General features: G+C 32.9%; 8 protein-coding genes across 8 annotated transcripts in view; 4 read left to right on the plus strand and 4 right to left on the minus strand.

Annotated features, from left to right (window-relative positions):
* LOC142222327 (CUB and sushi domain-containing protein 3) overlaps positions 1-21,330 on the plus strand; it is an 839,952-nt gene that overhangs the window by 792,139 nt on the left and 26,483 nt on the right. The window lies entirely within an intron of this gene.
* Positions 988-3,414, plus strand: LOC142222330 (uncharacterized). The gene is made up of 7 exons (XM_075292421.1): positions 988-1,331; positions 1,396-1,623; positions 1,670-1,822; positions 2,254-2,409; positions 2,678-2,989; positions 3,054-3,197; positions 3,252-3,414. The coding sequence occupies exons 1-7, from the start codon at positions 1,119-1,121 to the stop codon at positions 3,387-3,389; spliced, it is 1,344 nt and encodes a 447-aa protein (XP_075148536.1). The 5' UTR covers positions 988-1,118; the 3' UTR covers positions 3,390-3,414.
* LOC142222337 (uncharacterized) lies at positions 3,335-4,518 on the minus strand. The gene is made up of 2 exons (XM_075292431.1): positions 4,224-4,518; positions 3,335-3,626 (listed from the first exon to the last, which is right to left on the minus strand). The coding sequence occupies exons 1-2, from the start codon at positions 4,516-4,518 to the stop codon at positions 3,433-3,435; spliced, it is 489 nt and encodes a 162-aa protein (XP_075148546.1). The 3' UTR covers positions 3,335-3,432.
* On the minus strand, positions 4,642-6,550 carry Ibf2 (Insulator binding factor 2). The gene is made up of 3 exons (XM_075292428.1): positions 6,122-6,550; positions 5,636-5,764; positions 4,642-5,147 (listed from the first exon to the last, which is right to left on the minus strand). Exons 1-3 carry the CDS (start codon positions 6,446-6,448, stop codon positions 4,710-4,712), a joined length of 894 nt encoding a protein of 297 aa, XP_075148543.1. The 5' UTR covers positions 6,449-6,550; the 3' UTR covers positions 4,642-4,709.
* Positions 10,152-11,021, minus strand: LOC142242993 (uncharacterized). The gene is made up of 2 exons (XM_075314446.1): positions 10,477-11,021; positions 10,152-10,414 (listed from the first exon to the last, which is right to left on the minus strand). Exons 1-2 carry the CDS (start codon positions 10,876-10,878, stop codon positions 10,154-10,156), a joined length of 663 nt encoding a protein of 220 aa, XP_075170561.1. The 5' UTR covers positions 10,879-11,021; the 3' UTR covers positions 10,152-10,153.
* LOC142222336 (uncharacterized) lies at positions 12,588-13,790 on the plus strand. The gene is made up of 2 exons (XM_075292430.1): positions 12,588-13,124; positions 13,189-13,790. The coding sequence occupies exons 1-2, from the start codon at positions 12,732-12,734 to the stop codon at positions 13,432-13,434; spliced, it is 639 nt and encodes a 212-aa protein (XP_075148545.1). The 5' UTR covers positions 12,588-12,731; the 3' UTR covers positions 13,435-13,790.
* Positions 15,166-16,710, minus strand: LOC142222335 (uncharacterized). Its single transcript, XM_075292429.1, has 2 exons — positions 16,101-16,710; positions 15,166-16,043 (listed from the first exon to the last, which is right to left on the minus strand). Exons 1-2 carry the CDS (start codon positions 16,509-16,511, stop codon positions 15,780-15,782), a joined length of 675 nt encoding a protein of 224 aa, XP_075148544.1. The 5' UTR covers positions 16,512-16,710; the 3' UTR covers positions 15,166-15,779.
* On the plus strand, positions 18,746-20,860 carry LOC142222329 (uncharacterized). Its single transcript, XM_075292420.1, has 4 exons — positions 18,746-18,993; positions 19,130-19,927; positions 19,988-20,176; positions 20,243-20,860. The coding sequence occupies exons 2-4, from the start codon at positions 19,142-19,144 to the stop codon at positions 20,624-20,626; spliced, it is 1,359 nt and encodes a 452-aa protein (XP_075148535.1). The 5' UTR covers positions 18,746-18,993; positions 19,130-19,141; the 3' UTR covers positions 20,627-20,860.

The raw sequence follows: 21,330 nt of genomic DNA on the forward strand, positions 1-21,330 counted from the left end.
GCTTTATTTGGTGAATTATATTTTACAATCGTTTCATTTGTACTGGGCATCGGGATAATAAACACAAAACATAATTTAAACAAAAGGAGGCACAGCAATTGATGTTCCAAAACAAGCATTAGCACTTCAACCATGTATAGTACCGAGGTAGCAATGAATGGAATCACAAGAATTAATTGCTATGTTCCAAAAAATAAAATGCAGCACTGTAAAATTAGTTGTTTAATTCCAAAGATATTTGTAAAATAACTTCGCCTGCTTTTTCTTTTTCAAATTATTTATTTTGTATGCGTGTGTGTGTAAATCGAGCCACTAGTTGCGTATGTATATGTAATCATTTCGTGACAGTCTGCGATGTTGTCAATACATTTCGACGAAATAAACGCAAAAAAGTCCCAAAATGGCTGTTTGTTTCCTCAAAATATATTGTCAACACTATCATTTTTCAACGCGAAACAATGATTGAGTGGAACTTTTTTCGCACCAACAAACAGAGTACCGGCCTTTATATAGTTATAATTCAAGTTCAAGTGGTTTATGATAAATACAATTTAATAAGACAAATTAATACGCGCTTCAAAATTGTATTCGCTCACGGCTTCTCCTCTCACCAATAACTGCCAAATTTCAAATCACCGAAATGTCATATGACTTCATCTCAAAGCTGGTTAGACGATTTCAGCGGCGTCCGCCGTCGGCAACAATCCAGATGAAGGAACTCCGCGACAAGGATAGGATGTGACCAGAGTGATCTGATGTTGAAAGCGGTATGTTTAGCTGGGCAAGCAGAATTTCGTATATGTTATGGGCGCTGCACTTCTGATTTTGTTGCTATCGGAAATTCCCATAAAAGTGCCTACCACCCTTTAGCCTGATATGCAGCTCTAGCGGAAATTTCGTTTGCGTGCAAATAACACAATTTTGCCATGTATTTCTTTTGAGTGTGAAATTTAAACAATCGATAACAACGTCTCGCGAAATTTCGTACCTGCAGTACAAAATCATCAGCTGACACCCCGAAACGTTTACGTGACGTATTTCAATCAATAACTAGCCCTTTTGGAGGAGTAAAAACTTCTTCATATAAACAAAACGCCGATAGCAATTCATCCCACATAATGGAACCAGTTGTGAAGGATCTATTAAATTCTTGTTTCCTACCAAAGCTTAAAGAAGATCTGGATAATATACCCATAGAGAAAGGACACTTCAAATCGTATCATGATTGTCTAGAAGTTCAACTACCCATTCTATATGATTGGATACAACAAACCCAACCAATGAGATGGTCATTCTTGGATGAAGAATATGATTCGGTAGAAAGAAAAGAGGTATTAACTATGCAGCACATATCTGCATAATTTAAATGGCCTAATTCTTTTCTAAAATTATTAGATTCAAGCCAACCTTATCCTACTCCTTTGTGAGATATGTGCACCGGAATCTTTGTATAGACTGGATAATTCGAATTTAATTAAAAATGCTGAAACAATTTTGGAAAAGTTTGATACAATTAACCGGGAAGTTGAGGATTTAATTCTTAAATATTATGAAGAAAAATTGCACAAGGATTCATGGAAAAAACAAATAGGCTCTGTGCATGGATTTGTGAAATACATGGAGGTACTTAATACGAAATCAATAAGTATTTGTATTAATATCCTTATAGTTTCTTTTTTCAGACTCCCGTAGTGTTAGCAACCAGATGAATCATAAATCTCTTATGTTTTGCTTATCGGTGGCACTTAACATTAGAATGTACTATGAAACTCATTACAAGTTTCTTAGTACAACTTTATTTCGGATTATGTTAGAGCATGGGGTAAAAATTAACAATATATATATATATATATATATATATATATATATATATATATATATATATATATATATATATATATATATATATATATATATATATATATATATATATATATATATATATATATATATATATATATATATATATATATATATATATATATATATATATATATATATATATATATATATATATATATATATATATATATATATATATATATTTTTTTTTTTTTTTCAATTTATATATGTATGTTTATATTTTCACCATTTATGGATAATTTTTGGCAAAAAAAAATATTTTTAATGTTATAATATCCACAATAAGAGTTTCATATTTGTATTTTGAGCAAAACGTAACCTTATGTTCAATGCATAAATGTTTTGCATAAATTTCCAAATATTTGTGCTAAATTCTTATACTGTTTTCAGAATCCAGATGATATTTTATCAATGAATATACAAGGAGTTATTTATGATGCTATTTATAAGGATCTGCATATTATGGACTCGATATCATTCATTGAACTACAATGGAATTGTTTGTTGAGTTGTTACAATTTTTATAAAGATATGGACAGCTTTACGGTGAGTTTATTAAATCAGTTTACATAATTCATCCAAACGTCGCCTTATCAACTATAACAATCCCAACGTCAAAATTTTTCAGAATTAAAAAAGTTGAAAAGCTGCTCTTTTTTTTTAAGTGTAAAAGTCCCAAGGCAATATCTTCTTAGAAGATTCAAAGTATAGCGATAAATGGAAAAAAAACATGTTTATATGAAAAAATCATAATTTTGATAAACAAAATCTTAATTATTGAGTCAATTAAATTGAATTTTTACAATTTTTACAGTGGACTAAATTGGACGATTGCATGGAAATACTTTTGCGTAATATACCCCTAGCACCAAATAGTTTAACGTCAATAAGCCTAATGAAATTTGTGAGCAAATTTATGGTGTATTTCAACATAAATCGAGTAGAATTCGAAGATACTTTGCGACAGGATCTTATGGAAAATACAGCAATTAATAATTTTCGACAATTAGCTTCAAGCAACACTAGTTACACTTGTTATAGATGGGCAAAGAAAATATTGGAAATATTTGTATTGGAATCCTATCGTTTAATGCAATCAATCGATACATGCAGAGAAATGCTTTTGGTGAGTTAAGTAAAGATAATCCAGACAACGAGAAATGTACGACAGTCAAATTTGCTCTCTTTAGGAAATACATCGTTGTTATATAGTGACTATGTTTCCCATACCGCTTTCGGTGTTAGAACCACATTTGGTGACCTATTACGAAAAATTTACTGCAGTATTAATGGAAGTAATAAAAGTGCAAAAATATAAAGATGACATACTACAGGTTTGTAATTCTATTTAAAAAAAAGGATTTTTTATTATCTAACCAATTTTTTAGATAATTACATCGATGCTTGAAACATTTTATTACCACCTTACAAATTGTACCGATTTGCCAAATTTAATGAAATTTCGAAATGCTTACCAAAGTTTATTAGACAGTGATGTATTTAAAAAATATAAAATTATATGCTAATAAAATTCTAAAAAAATCAATACAAGACTTTCCACTCAATTATTTAGGAGTCATTAGCCTGATTTTGTTCAAAGACACATTCTTCCAAAATATTTTGTAATTCTTCTTTAATTTGATTTGCCTCTTTCTCGATATTTGCTGTATCAGTTCTTGACTCATCAACGGTGGATGGAGTGGCACGCACAGTTCTACATTCACTTATGTCCTCCTCATCGGTTTTAGATTCTTCACCAATGTCTACATTTAAAAATTACAACTTTATTACCATATGTACGTCAGGGAACGAGAAAAAATTAAAATATAATTTTCGTATATCAACATCAAGGGACTATTAGACTAAGTGAGTCGTTATAAATAGTGGATCATTTTACATGACCCATATTTGCAGTTGCAATTAATAAATGTTACAAAAAAACTTATGATATATGGAAATGCAATTTCTTCATTTCGAACAATTTTTAGATATCATATGGCGTCTTAGAACCAAGGCTTTGCGCTATTTGTTCAAACGTCAAAAATTGGTTCCATATCACAAGGAACTTTTTTCTGTACTGAAGCGCGGGAAATTTGAAAAAGTTCCGGCTTTTGCGTGAGTGGAAAAGGTCCGAGAGAAAGGTTTTGGAATTAGCAAATAGAAATCTAGGGAACATTGCTTTCTCTTTTTCCATACCTATCCAAAGTGTTTTTTTAATTGTCAAGTGGTCGTGTTTGGTCAATACCAAAATGGATATTGGCCAACTTCAAAAGACGGTTATGTGATTCGATATAAAAAAATCGATTTTCTACTTTTGTTTGTCTATTGTTGCATCACGATGTATGCATCTTGAAATTTACCATTGTTTAGCACTTTCAAATTATGTGAAACTGATTGCACCAGATTTGATTCATACAATTGCTTTTCCTTCTCAATTTCCGCCTTTAAAAGTAACATTTCCTCTTGTAATTTTTTACGCCTCTGCTCTAAATCCATCAGCTTAATTTGCTCGCACTCTAAACTTTGGCATAATTCTCTAAAAGTTGTGTTAGCTAATTCCATTAATGGAAACGAATTGCCATTGTCGGGATCTTGAGTTTGACCGCATGCACTGCACTCTCCATTATCATCTGAATTATCATTAATGTTATCCATTTTTTTAGTTTATTACCCACAAAATATATTTATAAAATATATATGAAAGCCTATTATATCTTTCTTTTTTCAAGTACAATAATATTTGAAAATGTCTTTGTGCTTGACAATATTTTCAAGGCCTTTTTTACTTATGTTCGTTCGTTTATTTGATATCAATAAACCAAGTATATAATTCCCTTTGTGCGATTTCAATTATCTGTAGTTAATTTTTCTATCTCCAATTGTAGTTTACGTGATTGTAGAACCATTAGAGCTCTTTTGATTTTCGTATTCTCTGTAAGTTTTGAAAAATATCGAGACTTTGCGATATAGTACTCTGTCTCAGCTTTGCATAGTTCTTGTTGCAAACGTAAAGACTCTTTGGATTGCCTCGCGGTGTTTTCAATTATATCCAATTCTTCCTCCTCGTCAACATCAATTAAATCCTCAACATCACCGGTACTGAGATCCGCAGCAATTTCTTCTATGTTAGTTTCTTGTGAGCTACTTTGCAAAGTTGTAAAATGTCCAACCGTTGGTGATTCTTCTGGTAGTTCATGTAATGAAATTTCATCATTTTGCATATAGGATTCTGTGCTTGCGTACTCGTGGTCTTCATCATGTGGGCGATGACGCTTTGAATTTGGCTTGTATGTAAAAATAAATTAAACAATAATAATAATATATTTTTTTAGTATAAATATTTTTATTTATTGTAGAAGGCTAAATGTGCAAAAATGTATGTATATATACATAGGTATCCTAGGTTAGGTTAAAGTGGCAGCCCGATTTAGTTTCAGGCTCTCCTAGACTATTCAGTCCATTGTGATATCCTAAAAGTCAACATTTTCTTTTCTTATTTATTAGCTTCCAATTGCTCAATTTCTAAACGCAATTTCTTTGCTTCTAAGATCATCATGGTCTTTTCGATTTTCATATTATTTAATTCACTAAGAAAATATTTTGATTTTTCTTCGAAATAACGAATTTTAGATTTTATTTTATCATCGTCATTGTATGCTCTCTTTGTTGCACATTTGGTTGTCACACCACTATCCTGTAAATTCTAGAACATCGAATATTGGCATACAATTTCGATTTTAATTAAATAAATAAACAGTTTTGTTGAACTTACCATATCTGTTGCATTGCTATATCTCTTTGAATTTGTGGAATTGTTCTGTTCCCATTTATTACTGGTTTCCACTGCAATTTCTTCAAATTCATCTAACAATGTATCCTCGTCATGTTGTGGTGATTTTTTCTGTAAACAAAATTTATATTTGGACTCATCTGATGTCTACAAGGGAAAAATTCTTATACGTAGCACATATTTAAAATAACTTTCTTTAACTTTAAGTTCTCAATTTTGGAAAATTTTTATTAAATGTTTTATTCTTTTACAAATAAAATTGGAATTATTTTAACCGTTAGCAATAACTTTCAGGGATCCATCCAAGTCGACATTAAACTTTTGAACGTTACAAAAAGCATGCATCAACAAATGTCGCATGATGCAAGGGGACATATGTTGATGCATGACTTTTAAAGATCAACTGGCAATATTTCAAAAGTGGCCGAAAACATAATTTCAATTTATCCATTGTTGACAAATACTTACATTGGAAACATATGGCATAGTGGAACGCAACGCACAAAATGGTCTAAGAAATTCCAACTGGTCAAAACACCAAAGCTTTATCTCGAAATCATTGCGTCTATGGTTCTCACGGAGCTCTCGAATAAATTGGGATCGAAGGGTATGAATTTTCTTTTTTATTTCTTCCACATTAATTTCTTCGCAATACTGTTTGAGATCATTAGCAATTTCCACCAGAGATTTTGTTCGTTTTGAACGATCTAAATAGTTGGGATTCTGGCTGTTATATAAATTATTATGTTCCCGGTATTTTTCTATTAAGAGCTCCACCAGCTTTTTGTTCCACATATTCTTGTTTATATTTGTTTATATTCCCTTGCACGAAATTTCAACTTTTGGTGAGTGAAACTTGAATATGGTAGCGTTTACACGCGAGATACCTTGTCACCAGTAGGGATGCCAGCCATAGACTTATATTTATATTAGAAATATTTTTGTACTGAAAAGCCTAGCGAAGAAACACTATTGAACACGTAAATATATTTTAAATATATCTTCCCAAATGATAAAATTTTGGCGTAACATAAAAAATGCCGTGAAGAAGTACATGTTTTAGAAGTGTTAATCAAAATTAAAAAAATGAAAAATATTACAAATACCGATATTCTTTGTACAAAATTTATATTTTGAGGAATGGGTTCAAGCGCCGATTCGTGTTTAGATTAATTCCTTTATGACTTTTCCAAATATTAACGTAACCAATTAAATTTTTTCTAACGTATTGTGATGGGAGCAAAATGTAAACGGTCGATAACAACGGTTCGTAGAATTTTCGTTAGCAAATATAGCAATATATTTGTTATGGCTAGCGGAAAATTTGTTAGAGGTGCATATTGCCCGGTATGTACCTGTAGGATTTTTGCTACTCATAGGAAATGTATAGGGATTCATACTATAGTTTTATTATAGGAACAAAACATAAACAATCGATAATAACACCTCACAGAATTTTCGGTAGTAAAAATGGACAGCAGAAATTTCTTAGTAGGTTCCTACCGGCCTTATACCAGCTTGTCCAACACAATAAATATAATACACTCAAAGAAATTGGTTAGTAGGGATAGCAGAAAAGTCTGCTAAAACAGCAGAAAGTCTGCTGAAACAGCAGAAAGTATGCTGAAAAAGGAAATGCAGTCACTGTTTGCTGAAATAGCCAACATTAATACACCCAAAGAAATTGGTTAGTAGGAATAGCAGAAAAGTCTGCTAACACAGCAGAAAGCTCGATTAAACTAAAACAAATAAAAATGTCAACTTAGAGTCTATTATTACACAATTAAAACTATTTTATGAATATATATAGTATTTGCCCAAAAATCTGAATATTTGTCAAATTAAGGCATAACAGAAAAAACATGTTTGCTGATTGCATTTAGGAGCTTGTAAGTAATTACAGACAAAAATGTTTGGCTCTTAAATATGCTTTGGGGAAAATTGTATAACCTAAAAATTTTATAATTTGTTTGGTCTAACGAACCCTGAAGTACAAAAATATAACAGCAGACATCAACTGCTGTTTTAGGAGAAATTTTTCTATGAGTGTAGCCTAATGGTTTGTCGGAGGATGAGAAATTATTTAAAATAACTTTAAAAAAATAAGGGGTAAATAGATGAAAAATTGTTAATAAAAAAAATTATATTCAACACAGTCTATTATTTTTCTTGTGGTAAAAATTTGCTTATTAGATTTTCAGGAACTGTGGATCTGACCCAGAACCGAAGGTCGGTCACATCTACTATTGTTTTAATTAACAAACTTTCAATTATAATATGTTACAAAGGAAAGTAAAGAAGCGATCAAATTTGGAGAATCCGATTGTTTTTTTTTTTTTATTCTCGGAGTAATAAATAATACATTGTGGTACAATGTGTAACAGGAACGCAGAGTGTCATGGCTTACTAACCGAACTCGACTGACACTAACTGCCAGTTCATGAAACACAAAATCTACTCGAGACGAATCGTTCTTCTAGATGAAAACTAAAATAACTTTAGATATAATTCCTAGAAAATCCTGAATTTAGTGATGAACTCATTATTTATGATTTACTATCGAACACCCCATCACCATCAAAAATCCCATATTGATATCATGAAAATAAGAGTCTGCGGAATGCCAATTGTTTCGGTGTTCAGGTGAGTATTAAGTTCGAGTTTAGCCTCTAAAATCGCTAAAGTGAAAACTAAATCAGTAAGAAAAATGCATGAAATTATATATATTTGTTGCAACTTTTTTTATAACTTGATGGGGAAAAGCCCAAAGCAAATTTTCACAAAGTTTGTATTCCTTAAAACGGATTATTAAAGAAAAGTAATCGTGAAAAAATGACGTTTTTAGCGGCTAAACTCGATCTTAATACCCACCTTTAGATAGTAAATCATAAATAATGATTTCATGACAAATTTCAAGACTTTCTAGCAAATATATCTAAAGTTATTTTAGTTTCAATCTAGACAAACGATTCGTCTCGAGTCGAATTTGTGTTTCATGAACAGGCAGTAAATTTGGATTGACGGCTAAGCCGATATAAAATTGTCTATTCGGCGGAAATAATTCATTATAAAATCAATTTGAAGTTATCCGAAACAAATCTACATTTCAATCAAATTTTCTGAGCAAAATTTTTGATACTAATTGATCGGTGGAAAGTTCATAATTTTGGCAGAATACAACAATTATTAATAATTTTTTCCGATATAAATATATATTTTTGATTAATTGACGGCTAACTTTGAGTTGATATATTCGTCGGCGGCGCGACTCTGATCACGGTATTTGAATGCAATTTCTATAGCATTGCCAACAGCAAAAAACGAAGCAGAACAAAATGAAATTAGAAAATTAAGTTAGCGGTACAAAATTGAATGTAGAACATATGTTTTTGAAGACTTCAAAGTAAAAATTGAATTTTAATGCATTATATCTTATGCCCCCATATATTTTTGCATTCCTCCGAATTCCTTCCAAATTACAGGATGGGATAAATATAAAATAATACGGCGACAAATAAAAGTTAATGGTTTTGAAATGGTGTGTACTGTTAGAAAGCCAAAGTGTGCAGGCTTAATGGACGATTTCGGCTGATGAAGGAGGCGTTCAATAGTTTACTTGGAGAAATATAATTTTTGGAGACATGTCAACGTCAATTCTATCGATATATTTGTCAGCCGTCTTAAATCTTTTGGCAAGTGGTTGATTTTATCATTCACTATTCTTACATGTCCAGAAGCGTTATGTTTTCATGGTATGGTAAGATAATTGATTGATCACAATTTCTTGGATATCGTTCTTGCCTATGCACTTTTAATATGGTTCTTTGCCCAGCTAGGATGCTCGCTCCCGAACTCGACTATGACCAATTTTTGTTTAATTTTTATACGAGTTGCATTACTCCCAAATATTCAAAATATTTTGAGTATATTTAAATTTACTACAAATTAGCGACAATTCGAGCTAAAACGAACATATTTACTACTCCTTTCTGGCGAGAACTTTGCCCAGCTAGGATGCTCGCTCCCGAACTCGACTATGACCAATTTTTGTTTAACTTTTATACGAGTTGCATTACTCCCAAATATTCAAAATATTTTGAGTATATATAAATTTACTACAAATTAGCGACAATTCGAGCTAAAACGAACATATTTACTACTCCTTTCTGGCGAAAACGATGTAAAAACAAGGAGAAATGTTTTACGATAGCAAATTACCAATCGAAAAAGTTTTCGGTCAATAAAACTCGATATCGACTCCCGTTAAAATATTTAGATTTCGATCAAAAATTTTCGATATCGAATGCAGTGATTAGCCCCCAGTCTTGTAAATAGTGTCCAATCATTCGATAATTTACCATTAAAATGAAATGAAAATTGAATCGGAATTATCAAACACTTTTTTACGGGCCCGGCGATTGTTTGAGATAAAGATTTGTGTTTGTAATATGTTGTAAACGCCTTAGACTATCATTTCTAAAAGATAAAACACTGCGCATTTTAATTTCCAAAGAGTTGTTTTAGTTCATATTTGACCTTTTTGGCTTGTAACAGAGCCAAATGCTTTTGAATACGAAAATAAGCAGCTTTTTCGCGATAGTACTCCGTTTCGGCAATTATTCGTTTGTCCTCCAAAGAATAGTCCTTTCGTTTGCTAGGTGAATCGTTGAAGGTTTGCTTAGGATTATTGATTGATTCAGTAAATGTCTTTATATTCGCTCGAGCAAAGTTTTTATTATCTACCATTACTTCGACCGGCAACTGCAAGATATCTCAATTTAGTACTAAAGAAAATCAAACTTCAATCATAGACACCTATCTACCTCATTGTCACTATTATATGGATCAAAATCCAGAGCATCTTCAAAGCTGGGAATTTCTTGGCGAGTACTTGATGACTTTCGGGGCATATGAAGCGGGTTTTCATCTTCGCCAAACTCATTGTCCTGTATGTAAGCAATCGACTGTTCCAATTGCCTTGGGTTGGGGCATAGCTCTTTCATCCGTTTAACATTTTCAGGGTCCTTGAGACCACATCTTCTTGCTTCTATGTTATGCTTAACTTTTAAATGTGTTAATGCGTTTGCAGTATTCCCCAAATACCTTTGTTCGTGCATACAAATCAAACACTTCATTCTTGAGTCTTTTAATTTTGTGTAAAGCTGCCATACCAAACTACCCCCGAGTTTCTTCTTACTAGTCCCATTATCATTGTCGCTACTCATTTGGTTTATTTTGTGTAATTGGCTAGAGGAAACTTTATTCAAATATTTTATTCGTTTATTGGCGAATATTGTTTATTATTCGAAATATATTAAACAGGAATATGTCGAATAAATTTTGTGCAGTGAAAGTGATGGTCAAGTAATCGGAGATGGTGCATAATATGTACTAAGAGGTACTAATGTTGACGCTGTGGTTAATTATGAGAAAAGAAAATGACTATTTCAGCGTGATAATACCCGGCCTAGATAGAAAACTAAGTTTGTAACTAATGACAATACAAAGACCTCAAGCTTGAAACAAAATAGATTTTTTTGATTAAAAAGAAAACCTTAAAAGGAAAGCCTTAAGATTATTAGCCTTAAGAGTATTAAGATCGAGTTTAGCCGCTAAAATCGCCATTTTCACGATTACTTTTCTCTAATAATCCATTAAAAAGAATATAAACTTTGTGAAAAGTTGCTTTGAGGTATTCCCCTCCCCTCTTTGATGCAATAAAATTTGCATCAAAGAGGTACAATTTTATACTGTTTTTACCGAATAAAATTGCAAAGATGCAAATTTTAATATAACTTGACGGGGAATAGCCCGAAGCAACTTTTCATAATTTTTATATTCTTTAACATGGATTATTAAAGAAAAGTAATCGTGAAAAATGGCAATTTTAGCGGCTAAACTCGAACTTAATACTCACCTTTAAAGAAAAATAATTATAACAGTGTTGCTGTGTTGACACCAACCACGATTTAGGGTTTGAAATGTCGTCCCTTCATAGGCATTTTGTTCTTGTAATAGTGTGTTGTGTTATCATCCATTTCGTGTTGCGCTGTTGGTACATCAGCCTGTAACCAGATCGAGGAACTCTGCGACTAAAATATGTCCAAAGTGATCTGGTGGTGAGGTGAGTTGGTTTGGCTGGGAAAATGGGGACGCATATCATGTACCCCTAATTACAGATGGGACACTCTTCAGGTACGCTGCTATCAATTACTGAAGCGGCTGCACTTACCTGGTTTCAGTTGGACCACAAAACTACATTAGTTTGTCAGGGGTAGTTTCTATTATCCGATGCTCTAGGTGGAAGTCGGAATCCGAGAACAGGATTAATCTTGTTCCACTATCCTCATGAATCCTGATCTGCATTGTTAAGAGGCTCTTTCTCGATGTCATCCAATAGTCTGGCACGGTGGACCTTGTCCACGGCTTGGGCTGATTGGGCCCTCTATAAATGCTGATATGACATGCAAAGCCGTTGTGCTATGCACTTTACGGAATCCATGTTGATAAGTTCACTTCCTGCATTATGCCAATAATGTAATTTTTCCGTGTATGTCTTATGAATGTAAATAAACGATAATAACCCCTCGCGAAATTTCAGTAGGAAAAATTCCAATGGATTTCTTATGTGTAGCAGAAATTTCTTAAAAGTACATATCATCGGCATATCGTACATATTTTGCTCCCATAACAAATACACGACAAAACTCTGCTATTGGCATGCAAACGAAATTTTGGCTAGAGGTACATACCAGACATGAAAATCAAAAATTGTTATGGAAATTTTTCTTTATTATTCTTTCTTTATGGCTGTAAGCTTCGAATTTGTCCAATACAGCTATATTCTGGATATCACATATTGTCGGCATCTTTAAAGAGTACTTTTAACAATTTTAGTACAAATCATTTTCCACTTCTGAATATAGTCCATCACTTATACACTTTATTCGTTTTTGACAGAACTCGCATTGGCTCGAATAAAAATGATGATTCGGTAATATAACGAACGAATAAAATATCCGGAAATCATAATATTGAATAAACTTTGCGCCATATATTCGTATAAAAAGAGATCAAAATGAGTAGTGACCATGAAAATGATAATGTTAAAAAGAAACGCGGTGGTAGTTTGGTTTGGCAATTATACAAAAAACTAAGCAGTTCCAAAATGAAATGTTTGATTTGCATGCATGAACAAAGATATTTGGGAAATACTGCAAATGCGTTAAGACATTTGAAAGTTAAACATGACATAGACGCAAGAGCTTGTGGCCTCAATGATCCAGAAAATGTTAGACGGATGAAAGAGCTGTGCGTCTCTCCAAGGCAATTGGAACAATCTATTTCTTTCATACAGGGAAATGACACTTACGAAGACGAAAACTCACAACATTCAATCAGAAAATCAACTACTCGCCATAAAATTCCATTTGATGATGAACCAGAATTTGATCCATATACCGACAATGAGGTAGTAGCTATAGATTGAAATGTAATTTACTTTTTTTTATACTGAAGTGTTTAAATGTTTTCAGTGTCTGGTGGAAATGGGAGAGGATAGTAAAAACTTTGTGCAATCAGATGTAAAGAAACCTTCGGATAAGTTGAATACTTCCGATTCACCCACAAAGCAAAATGACTACTCTTTGGAGGAAAAGAAAATTATTGCTGAAACAGAGTACTATCGGGAAAAAGCTGCTTATTTTCGTATTCAAAAACATTTATCCCTGCTACAAGCCAAAAAGGCTAAATATGAATTACAACAGCTACTGGATAATTAAAATTTTCGGTTCGGTTTGGTCTTGGCTAAAATTTATACTGCATTTTCTGTTCCTAAAGAATAATATTTATTTAAATTGAAAAGTTTATTTTCGTTATTCGCCGATTATTAATTTTCTTCGTGTCGATTGTACCCTCTTATAGCTCACGAAATCGAATTTTACATATAGGACATCTACAAACGGCAGCGGCTTAATACCTTTCTATCAGTTATTGATAGGCCACGGCAACATTAATCCCATATATTTGGAATCTGATGTTTTGGTTTGGAGTACTTTTTATTGTAATTTAACCTATATCGGCCCATGGCTTCAAATTACAAAATCGAGCAAATAAATTCACATATGTATATGCTGAAGTCGGTTAATATCACATACAGTTTGGCCACGAGTAGGGTTTTTTTTCGCGGGAACGGTATCCCGGGAATTTGCTACTTTTTCGCTCCCGCTTTCCCGGGAATGAAGTGTGGGAATTCCCGCGAATTTTTCCTTACAATATTTTATATATAATAGAGGGTTTTATATGGCAAATGACAGTTGAAATCTAGTTAAAGTAAAGATTTTGGAAGTGTAATGTGAATGAGGTATTACAAGATAATGTTTCCTTTTTGGGAATTTTGACCGGTAAAATCGAAATAAGTATCTTTCATTTTCACCCAGCTTTTTAATGTTACAAAAAATCCCACAATATTAATAGTATTCTTCCGAAAACTATACCGACTATACGTTATTACAAAATATTTCGTATTTTAGTATGATTTATGTCTGATGTAAGAGATCAACATAATATATATTGTGAGGTGTCCAGGCAGCGCCTTATAACCTTAGCTTTAGGCGATTTCAAATTTATTTAAATGCCTAAATGTATGCCACATTGTTATATACTCCTCAACCAGACCCATCACCCTTTCAGCTAATTTGATCTTTTATTACGAGATGTGACTGTAATAATGCACTTTTATTACTATAATAAACATTCCGAATTTTTGCCGGTATTTCCATAACTTTGGTCCTTTAATTCGTTCAAACTGACCCTTAAAACTTTTTCGAATGAACAATTCAATATTATTCTTAGTCCACATTGTATTGGTCTACTTTATTTTTTCAAGCAATGGAGTTTTTGTTGTTGTAAAAGTGTTGTGTGTCATCCGTTTTTTTATTTTTATTTATATATACATAAAGTAGTACAAAAGCCCTAAAGCCAAACAACGTACTATATATAGCAAAATAAAATACCTAAATTATAGATAAATAATTGAATCCATGAAATAAATTAAAGAAAATAATTTTTGTGTTGCATTTTGGTACACCAGTTTATATCCAGATCGAGGAACTCTGCGATTAAAATGGGTCTGATGGTGTGTCTGGTAGATTTGGCTGGGCAAGCAAAAAGTTGCCGCGTGTCATGTAGCCCTTGGTTGCAGATGGGACACACGACAGCTACGCTGCTATCAATCACTGGTGGGAAGGAATGCGGAAGGCGCCTGCACTTAATTGAGGCAAAACTACCTTGCTCTGGCGTCGGAGGTCTCTTTCCTCCGATGCTATGGGCGGTGGTCGAATTCCGAGAACTGAATTAACCGTGTAAATTCACACTGCTTTAGCTACAGTATCCTCATGAATCCTATTCTGACCTGCCAGGGATGCGTTGAAATATATTTCCAGAAATATTTTTTAACATTCCAAACACTTTTTAGAATTCATAAAAATGTTTATACTAAAATAAATATACTAAATATTTTTCCAGTACCAGTGGTACTAATTATATTTAAAACCTTATTGATACTATATCCGACATATCAGTAACTATATATATGTATGTAAAAAATACTTTCATCATATAATTTCGTACAACTAACTGGCGAATTTTCAAAATGATACGAAAAGAGATTTCGAGTACCACAAAATGGTTAAAGGCTATTTTCGACCAGGGACCAGGGATTAATTCCATTACTCTTTTGCTTTATTAAACAAGTTGGTGTACTCATTGGAGTATCTAGACAATTTCAACTAGGGGGCGCTATAGCCCTCTATGGTAATGTACAATAATAAGATATAATGGAAAATCATAAATAGGTCTTCTGCTTCTGGGACGGGGGCTAAGCTCTGCCCCCAGAGGTCTTTCTACTTTTATTTGTGTTCTCATACAATCATTATAATTTACTCCTAGTGAGAATGATGGAACGTGAAATTGTACAGCGATTGTGAAAAGCTCAATGGAAACCTTACCAATTTTAAACAAACCAACGTAGTCACACAACTATTTTAACATTCTATGCAAACGTACTTCGTACTATGGTAGAGCTGGACTACTAAGTTCACAGAATGGCATCATTGGGAAATATTTCTTAAACACTGTTTTTATTGCTTTTAGTCAATTGTTCTATTTCTAACCGAACTTTCTTAGCCTGAAGAGCTGTTAAATGCTTTTGCAATTTGAAATATTCAGCTCTCTGTTTGTAATATTCAATCTCAGCCATTATACGTTCTTCATCTAAATTAGCTTTTTTTGTCTTAGCTGTGGGCGTGCTGTTTTTGTCTGGAACTAATAAATTGTCCTGTTCTTGCTCGTCGCCATCGTCCAGTTCATCATATAAGTAGTTTTCAAAAGGCTAAAATTAAATTCTAATAAATATACAAATTAAATACTTATATCATACAAGTAGTACCTCTTCCAGCACATATGTTGTGGAATTTGCTTCGTCATATGGATTTTCATCCGTCTCTGATACTATCTTTGGGGTTGACATGGTCTGGGTGCTTCTTCTGCGTTTGAAGTTACGTTCTATTTTTATTTCCGAAGCCGACATGGGTACACTTGATAATAATTCCTTCAAGCGCTCTTGATGTTCGGGCTCTTGTTGCCCTTTGATTGTTGCGTCCAAACCATGTTTAGATTTAAGGTGTCTTAATATATTACCGGTTGTGCCTTGGTAGTTCTGCTCATGAGAACAAAGACGACAACGTACTCGGAATCGTCCCAACTTCTCAAATAAACCCCAGACTAAACTCCTTTTCCTGGGACGTAGGCTGTCATCATTACACTCACTTTCATCAGCATTGCATTCACTTTCATTCATATTTAAACGTTTGCAAGATAATCTCTTTACTTGTTGTACGGGTAGTAACTGTAACTTTGAAACTTAAATTAATGAATAAACGGTTGCAAAAAGTTTTAATTTTCTTTAAACCCGGAAAATTATTCGTGTAAGGAGATGCTCGGTTTTATTGTTGCAACTTTTAATAAACCGGGTAGTGAATAGTCGAGTATTGGAAAGTAATTGTCCAATAGATAAATGCAGAATAAGTGAGGCTGTGTTCAATTTGGCTTGGCATCTGTTCTCACCTGTAGGACTGATTTTTATTTCATATGGACTGGATACGATGTATTTTTAATAAATTGTTTAGACCGGTACTATGTTCGCTTTCTAGATAAAGAGTGTTTGAAGCTTCAATTGAGTAAGATAATCTTCTTTGAAACGATTCATTTAACAAGTAACCGCGAAAACAAAAATGATTTTGGATTTTAAAAAACGTAGTGCCCATTTCAATTTATATTGAGAATTGGGCTACTCTCAAATTGACATGCTGGTGCATTCGCAAAATGCTCATCCAAGTGTTTATTAAGACCGTTCACACTTTCTTCATATTATATTTTTAGTATGGATTTTTGGCTATTTTATATAAAAGACTTGACCATAATACTTGAATCAGTGGAAATTATTGAAAGCCAAATCAGCCATGTCATGTTTTTCATGTACAATCCCAAAAAAGTCGCCCAAATACAAGTATAGTGTGAACGCCTCATACTATACAAGGCATACAAGCAGGGCTGCCAATAAAATTTCAAGATAAATCATCACTTTTTTCGATAAAATTCGTCATAGTCGGCACTTTCATTTTAAAAATCGGCAATATAAATAATATTAAAATTAAACATATTTTTGGGTGAATACAAAACAAAATTATTTATTCCATATTCAAAACAGAAAATTAATGTACACAACTATGCATTTCAATAAATAAATATATAAAGAAATCAATTTAACATTACCATAAAAATCATTTTCACAAAACAAAAAAATTTCGTAAGTTTTTTATAAAAAGTCTATTTTTCTAAAATATTGTTATTAAGTGAGTAACATTTTTATTTAAAAATTAAATATTATGTGGTTACTTTTTATACTGTACTAGAATTTTTTCATAATTAGTAAAAGTTTCTATTGCACATTCTGTGTAAATCATTATAAATTTTGGTATTAAAACAACTTGAGTTATTTCATTTTAGGTTACTTTTTTAACAGAATATTCCATCCAATGAATTATTCTCCAGCTATCATCTAATATTAGGTTTTTTGCTTAAAAATTTCTACGTATGCTGTGGAGTTTGGAAGATTCATGATTATTTGTACGAATTTTGACAAAACTCGAAAAGCCAAAGTACTTCACGTTTTGTTTCCGATTTTTTTCCCCAAAAATTTTTCAAAATTATTTTAATATTTTCAAAAATTTCTTCAAAATGTTAAAAATTTAACTCCCTTAACTATGAGCCTAACAAGAACGTAGTTAATATCGTTAAAATCGGAATTGTCCAATTTGTGAGTAAAAAATCGTTAAAATGCCGATAAATCCGCAAAATTGGCAGCCCTGCATACAAGTACTTCGGGGTCGCCAACCCTAGTCGCCATTATTGTGTTTATAAAATCGCTTTTCAAGATGTATTACAAAAGTGTACTGTGCGTATAGGTAAGTACTATGTTCGCTTTTCGCGTTGAAACTTTCGCGGTTACTTTATTAAAACAGTTCAATATGAAGCAGATAAATTAACTCAATTGATGTGCAATTTCTTGTTCCTCTATATTTCGGCAAGACTTTACAGGAATATGTCTGTTTCCATTTATAATTTTGATTATTTCAGGAAAAGTAATCGCGAAAATAAAGTGATTTTCAACTCGAAAACCGAACATAGTACACACCTTATGAGAGAATTCATAAATGCATAAATACAACAATGAAAGGTTCAGTAGTTTGATATTATAATGGCAAAAAAATATTTTTTATAAATTTTTTACGTTTGATTTGTCCTGGGTGTTTTGACTGAGACAAATTCAACACTTGGACAATTCAATATCAAATAAATTCTTCTAAAAGCTTCGGCTTGGGTTAATCGGCCTTCTGCCGCCGAAGGCCGATTCGCGGCCGATTATCGAATTTTGGCCGAATACCGAAGCCGATACTTCGGTGTCACCCACCCTAGTCGCTATTATTGTGTTTATAAAATCGCTTTTCAAGATGTATTACAAAAGTGTGCATATGAGAGAATGAAATAATCTTTTTTCGACTACCCAAAGAAGAAAATTTTGTTATTTGATATTCCAACGTAATACCGATTATTTCCACTATTTACAATAATAAACAGATCCGCGCCGATTTTGTCCTTTCAAAAGTGAATTGTTATTAAATGAATTAAACGGGCATAGTAAATCACAAGTGCATTTTTAAGTGCGACGCAATATACCCACGCTACGCCAGACATTGGTACGGCAACAACGAGGGCGAGAGGTATGCATATTTCCAATTATAGAAGATAATAATCCATCAATATTATAATTCCATCCCTTTAAATTATACATACATTCTTTTAGAAATATATTTGATTCCATTACCAAAAATAATAGAATGATGTCAATACTTCCAGAGTAAAATTAATATGGATGATGAAACTATGCAAGCCACCGCATCTTTAGATCAATCTGCTTTTGATGAAGATGATCACAATGGCCGATCAAGCGTTGAGCTGTCTGGAGAACGTAAAGAACGTCGGGGAGCTAGCTATGTATGGAGCTATTGCGAGAAGCTTTCTCGTCATACTATACGATGCAAATTGTGTACAAAAGTTATGTCCTTTCACGGTACAGCCAATGTCATCACTCATTTGCAAAGACGCCATAATATCCTAGGAGAACCAGGAAATCATGTACATAACAAACATGATACCATAAATTCATCGAATAGCGTAGATAATGGAATGAGCTATGGTAACACCTCCAAGAAAATACAACGTAAATCTATGAATTCGGCTAGTATTGTTTGGAAATACTGCACACGAATTAGTTCAGATCAAGTACGTTGTTGCTTTTGTAAGAAAAATCTCTCGTACCAGGGAACCTCCAATCTACAAAGGCATTTACATCGTATGCATGGCGTTATAACACATAGCCGAAATACAAAGGCTATGGAGGAAAGTGAATCGATGCGTGAGGAGACATTTAAATTGCCTGAAAACCTTGATTTTATTTGGCAGTTTTGCACACAAATTGAAGATAATCCACCAAGAACTAAATGTAATATGTGCGATGGCATATTTGATTCCAAAGAAACAGAAGCTATAGTCAAACATTTGGCCTTAATACATTCTTTGGAAACCAATCCTGAGGGTGAGAACGAAGTAAAGATTGTAACCAGATCTAGGAAACGTGCTAGGCACATGGAATTTGTATGTATAGGAATAGGTTCTCGTTTAAAATGTTCTAATATTTCTTTTGCTACTATGCAGGATAACAGTGATGATGGTAACATCGATGATTACTATAACGATAGTAAATGGTCAAAAATTGACGAAAGTGAAGCTCAAGAAATGACAATGGAATACGATGAGAATAATGTTAAAAAAGACGAGTCACTTTATAATGAATTGATTGAGGAAGATCACAACAATTATGATGAAGAACCATTCGATCCAAGTGTAAGACTTTTGAATTTTTGTTATAGAATTTTTCATTTCAGTAAAATATGTTCTCATTTTCTATAGTTAGCCCAAGACATAACTCACGCTAATCCCCTATCACCTCAATCATCCAGTAATAATTCACCAAACCAGCAACAGGCTATGACATCGTCATATCAACAAACAAATTGTCCTATCTCAATCCCCAATCTTTTGCCACAAATGGACGTTAAGACTTTACAAAAACTTCAAGAAGATCGTTTACGCATGGAAACTGAATATTTTCGTGAGAAGGCTGGATTTTATCGTATGCAAAAGTATTTGACAGCACTTCAGGCAAAAAAGACCCGTTTTGAATTGGAACGACTAAGCCATAGTGATGAAGCTACCGTAGTCACAACAGCCGATTTGAATGGAGCCTATGCAGTAGAGGTGGCGTTACCAGAACATCACATAACTACTCAGTAAAAATATTTGGGATGGGAGATGTTTTTGTGTGTGTTTTTTTTTATTACTATAACAATGTTTAGTAAGTAGTTTTTAGTAAAAACTTAAAATTATGATCAAGAATGCTATCAGAAATTTGATTCTATTATCCGTTTTGTTATTATGGTTGAAGAGTTTTTTGTTTCGTACCATTGTATTTGAAACGGCGTTATGCAAAATCTAAGTAAGAAAATATATTTAAAAATGTTTCTGTAATACTCTGTATATTGCTTCAACTATAGAATAGAGTTTTGTGTGTGTGTGCGTTTCTGTATCTAATCATCGATCCCAAAAGTTCATACATTTTGTTTGGTCTATTTATAATTATATTCCCAAATTATATCCGAGCAAAAAAGAGCTTCCAAAAAAGTAGTTTGGATCCCCAATTTTTGATCCGGAAGTAGTGCAAACTTGGATGATCTCCAATGAATTTTACATGGGCTTGTCATTGAGCTTAACATAGAATCGGGTAGCACGCAGTGATAAGAGAGAAGTTCACCAATGTGGTATCACAATGGACTGAATAGTCTAATGGCCAGTTTCTCATCCTCCGATTAATTTTAACCGGTGGATAGACCTCCGGTTAGTACAATTTTTGTATGGGATCAGCTGTTTTATCGACACGATAAAAAATAACAAGACATTGAGAAACTGGCCCTAAGTGAGCCTGAAAAATGGGGCTGCCA

The sequence above is a fragment of the Haematobia irritans genome, chromosome 1, assembly GCF_050003625.1.
Source record: "Haematobia irritans isolate KBUSLIRL chromosome 1, ASM5000362v1, whole genome shotgun sequence".
Classification (NCBI taxonomy): Eukaryota; Metazoa; Arthropoda; class Insecta; order Diptera; family Muscidae; genus Haematobia; species Haematobia irritans.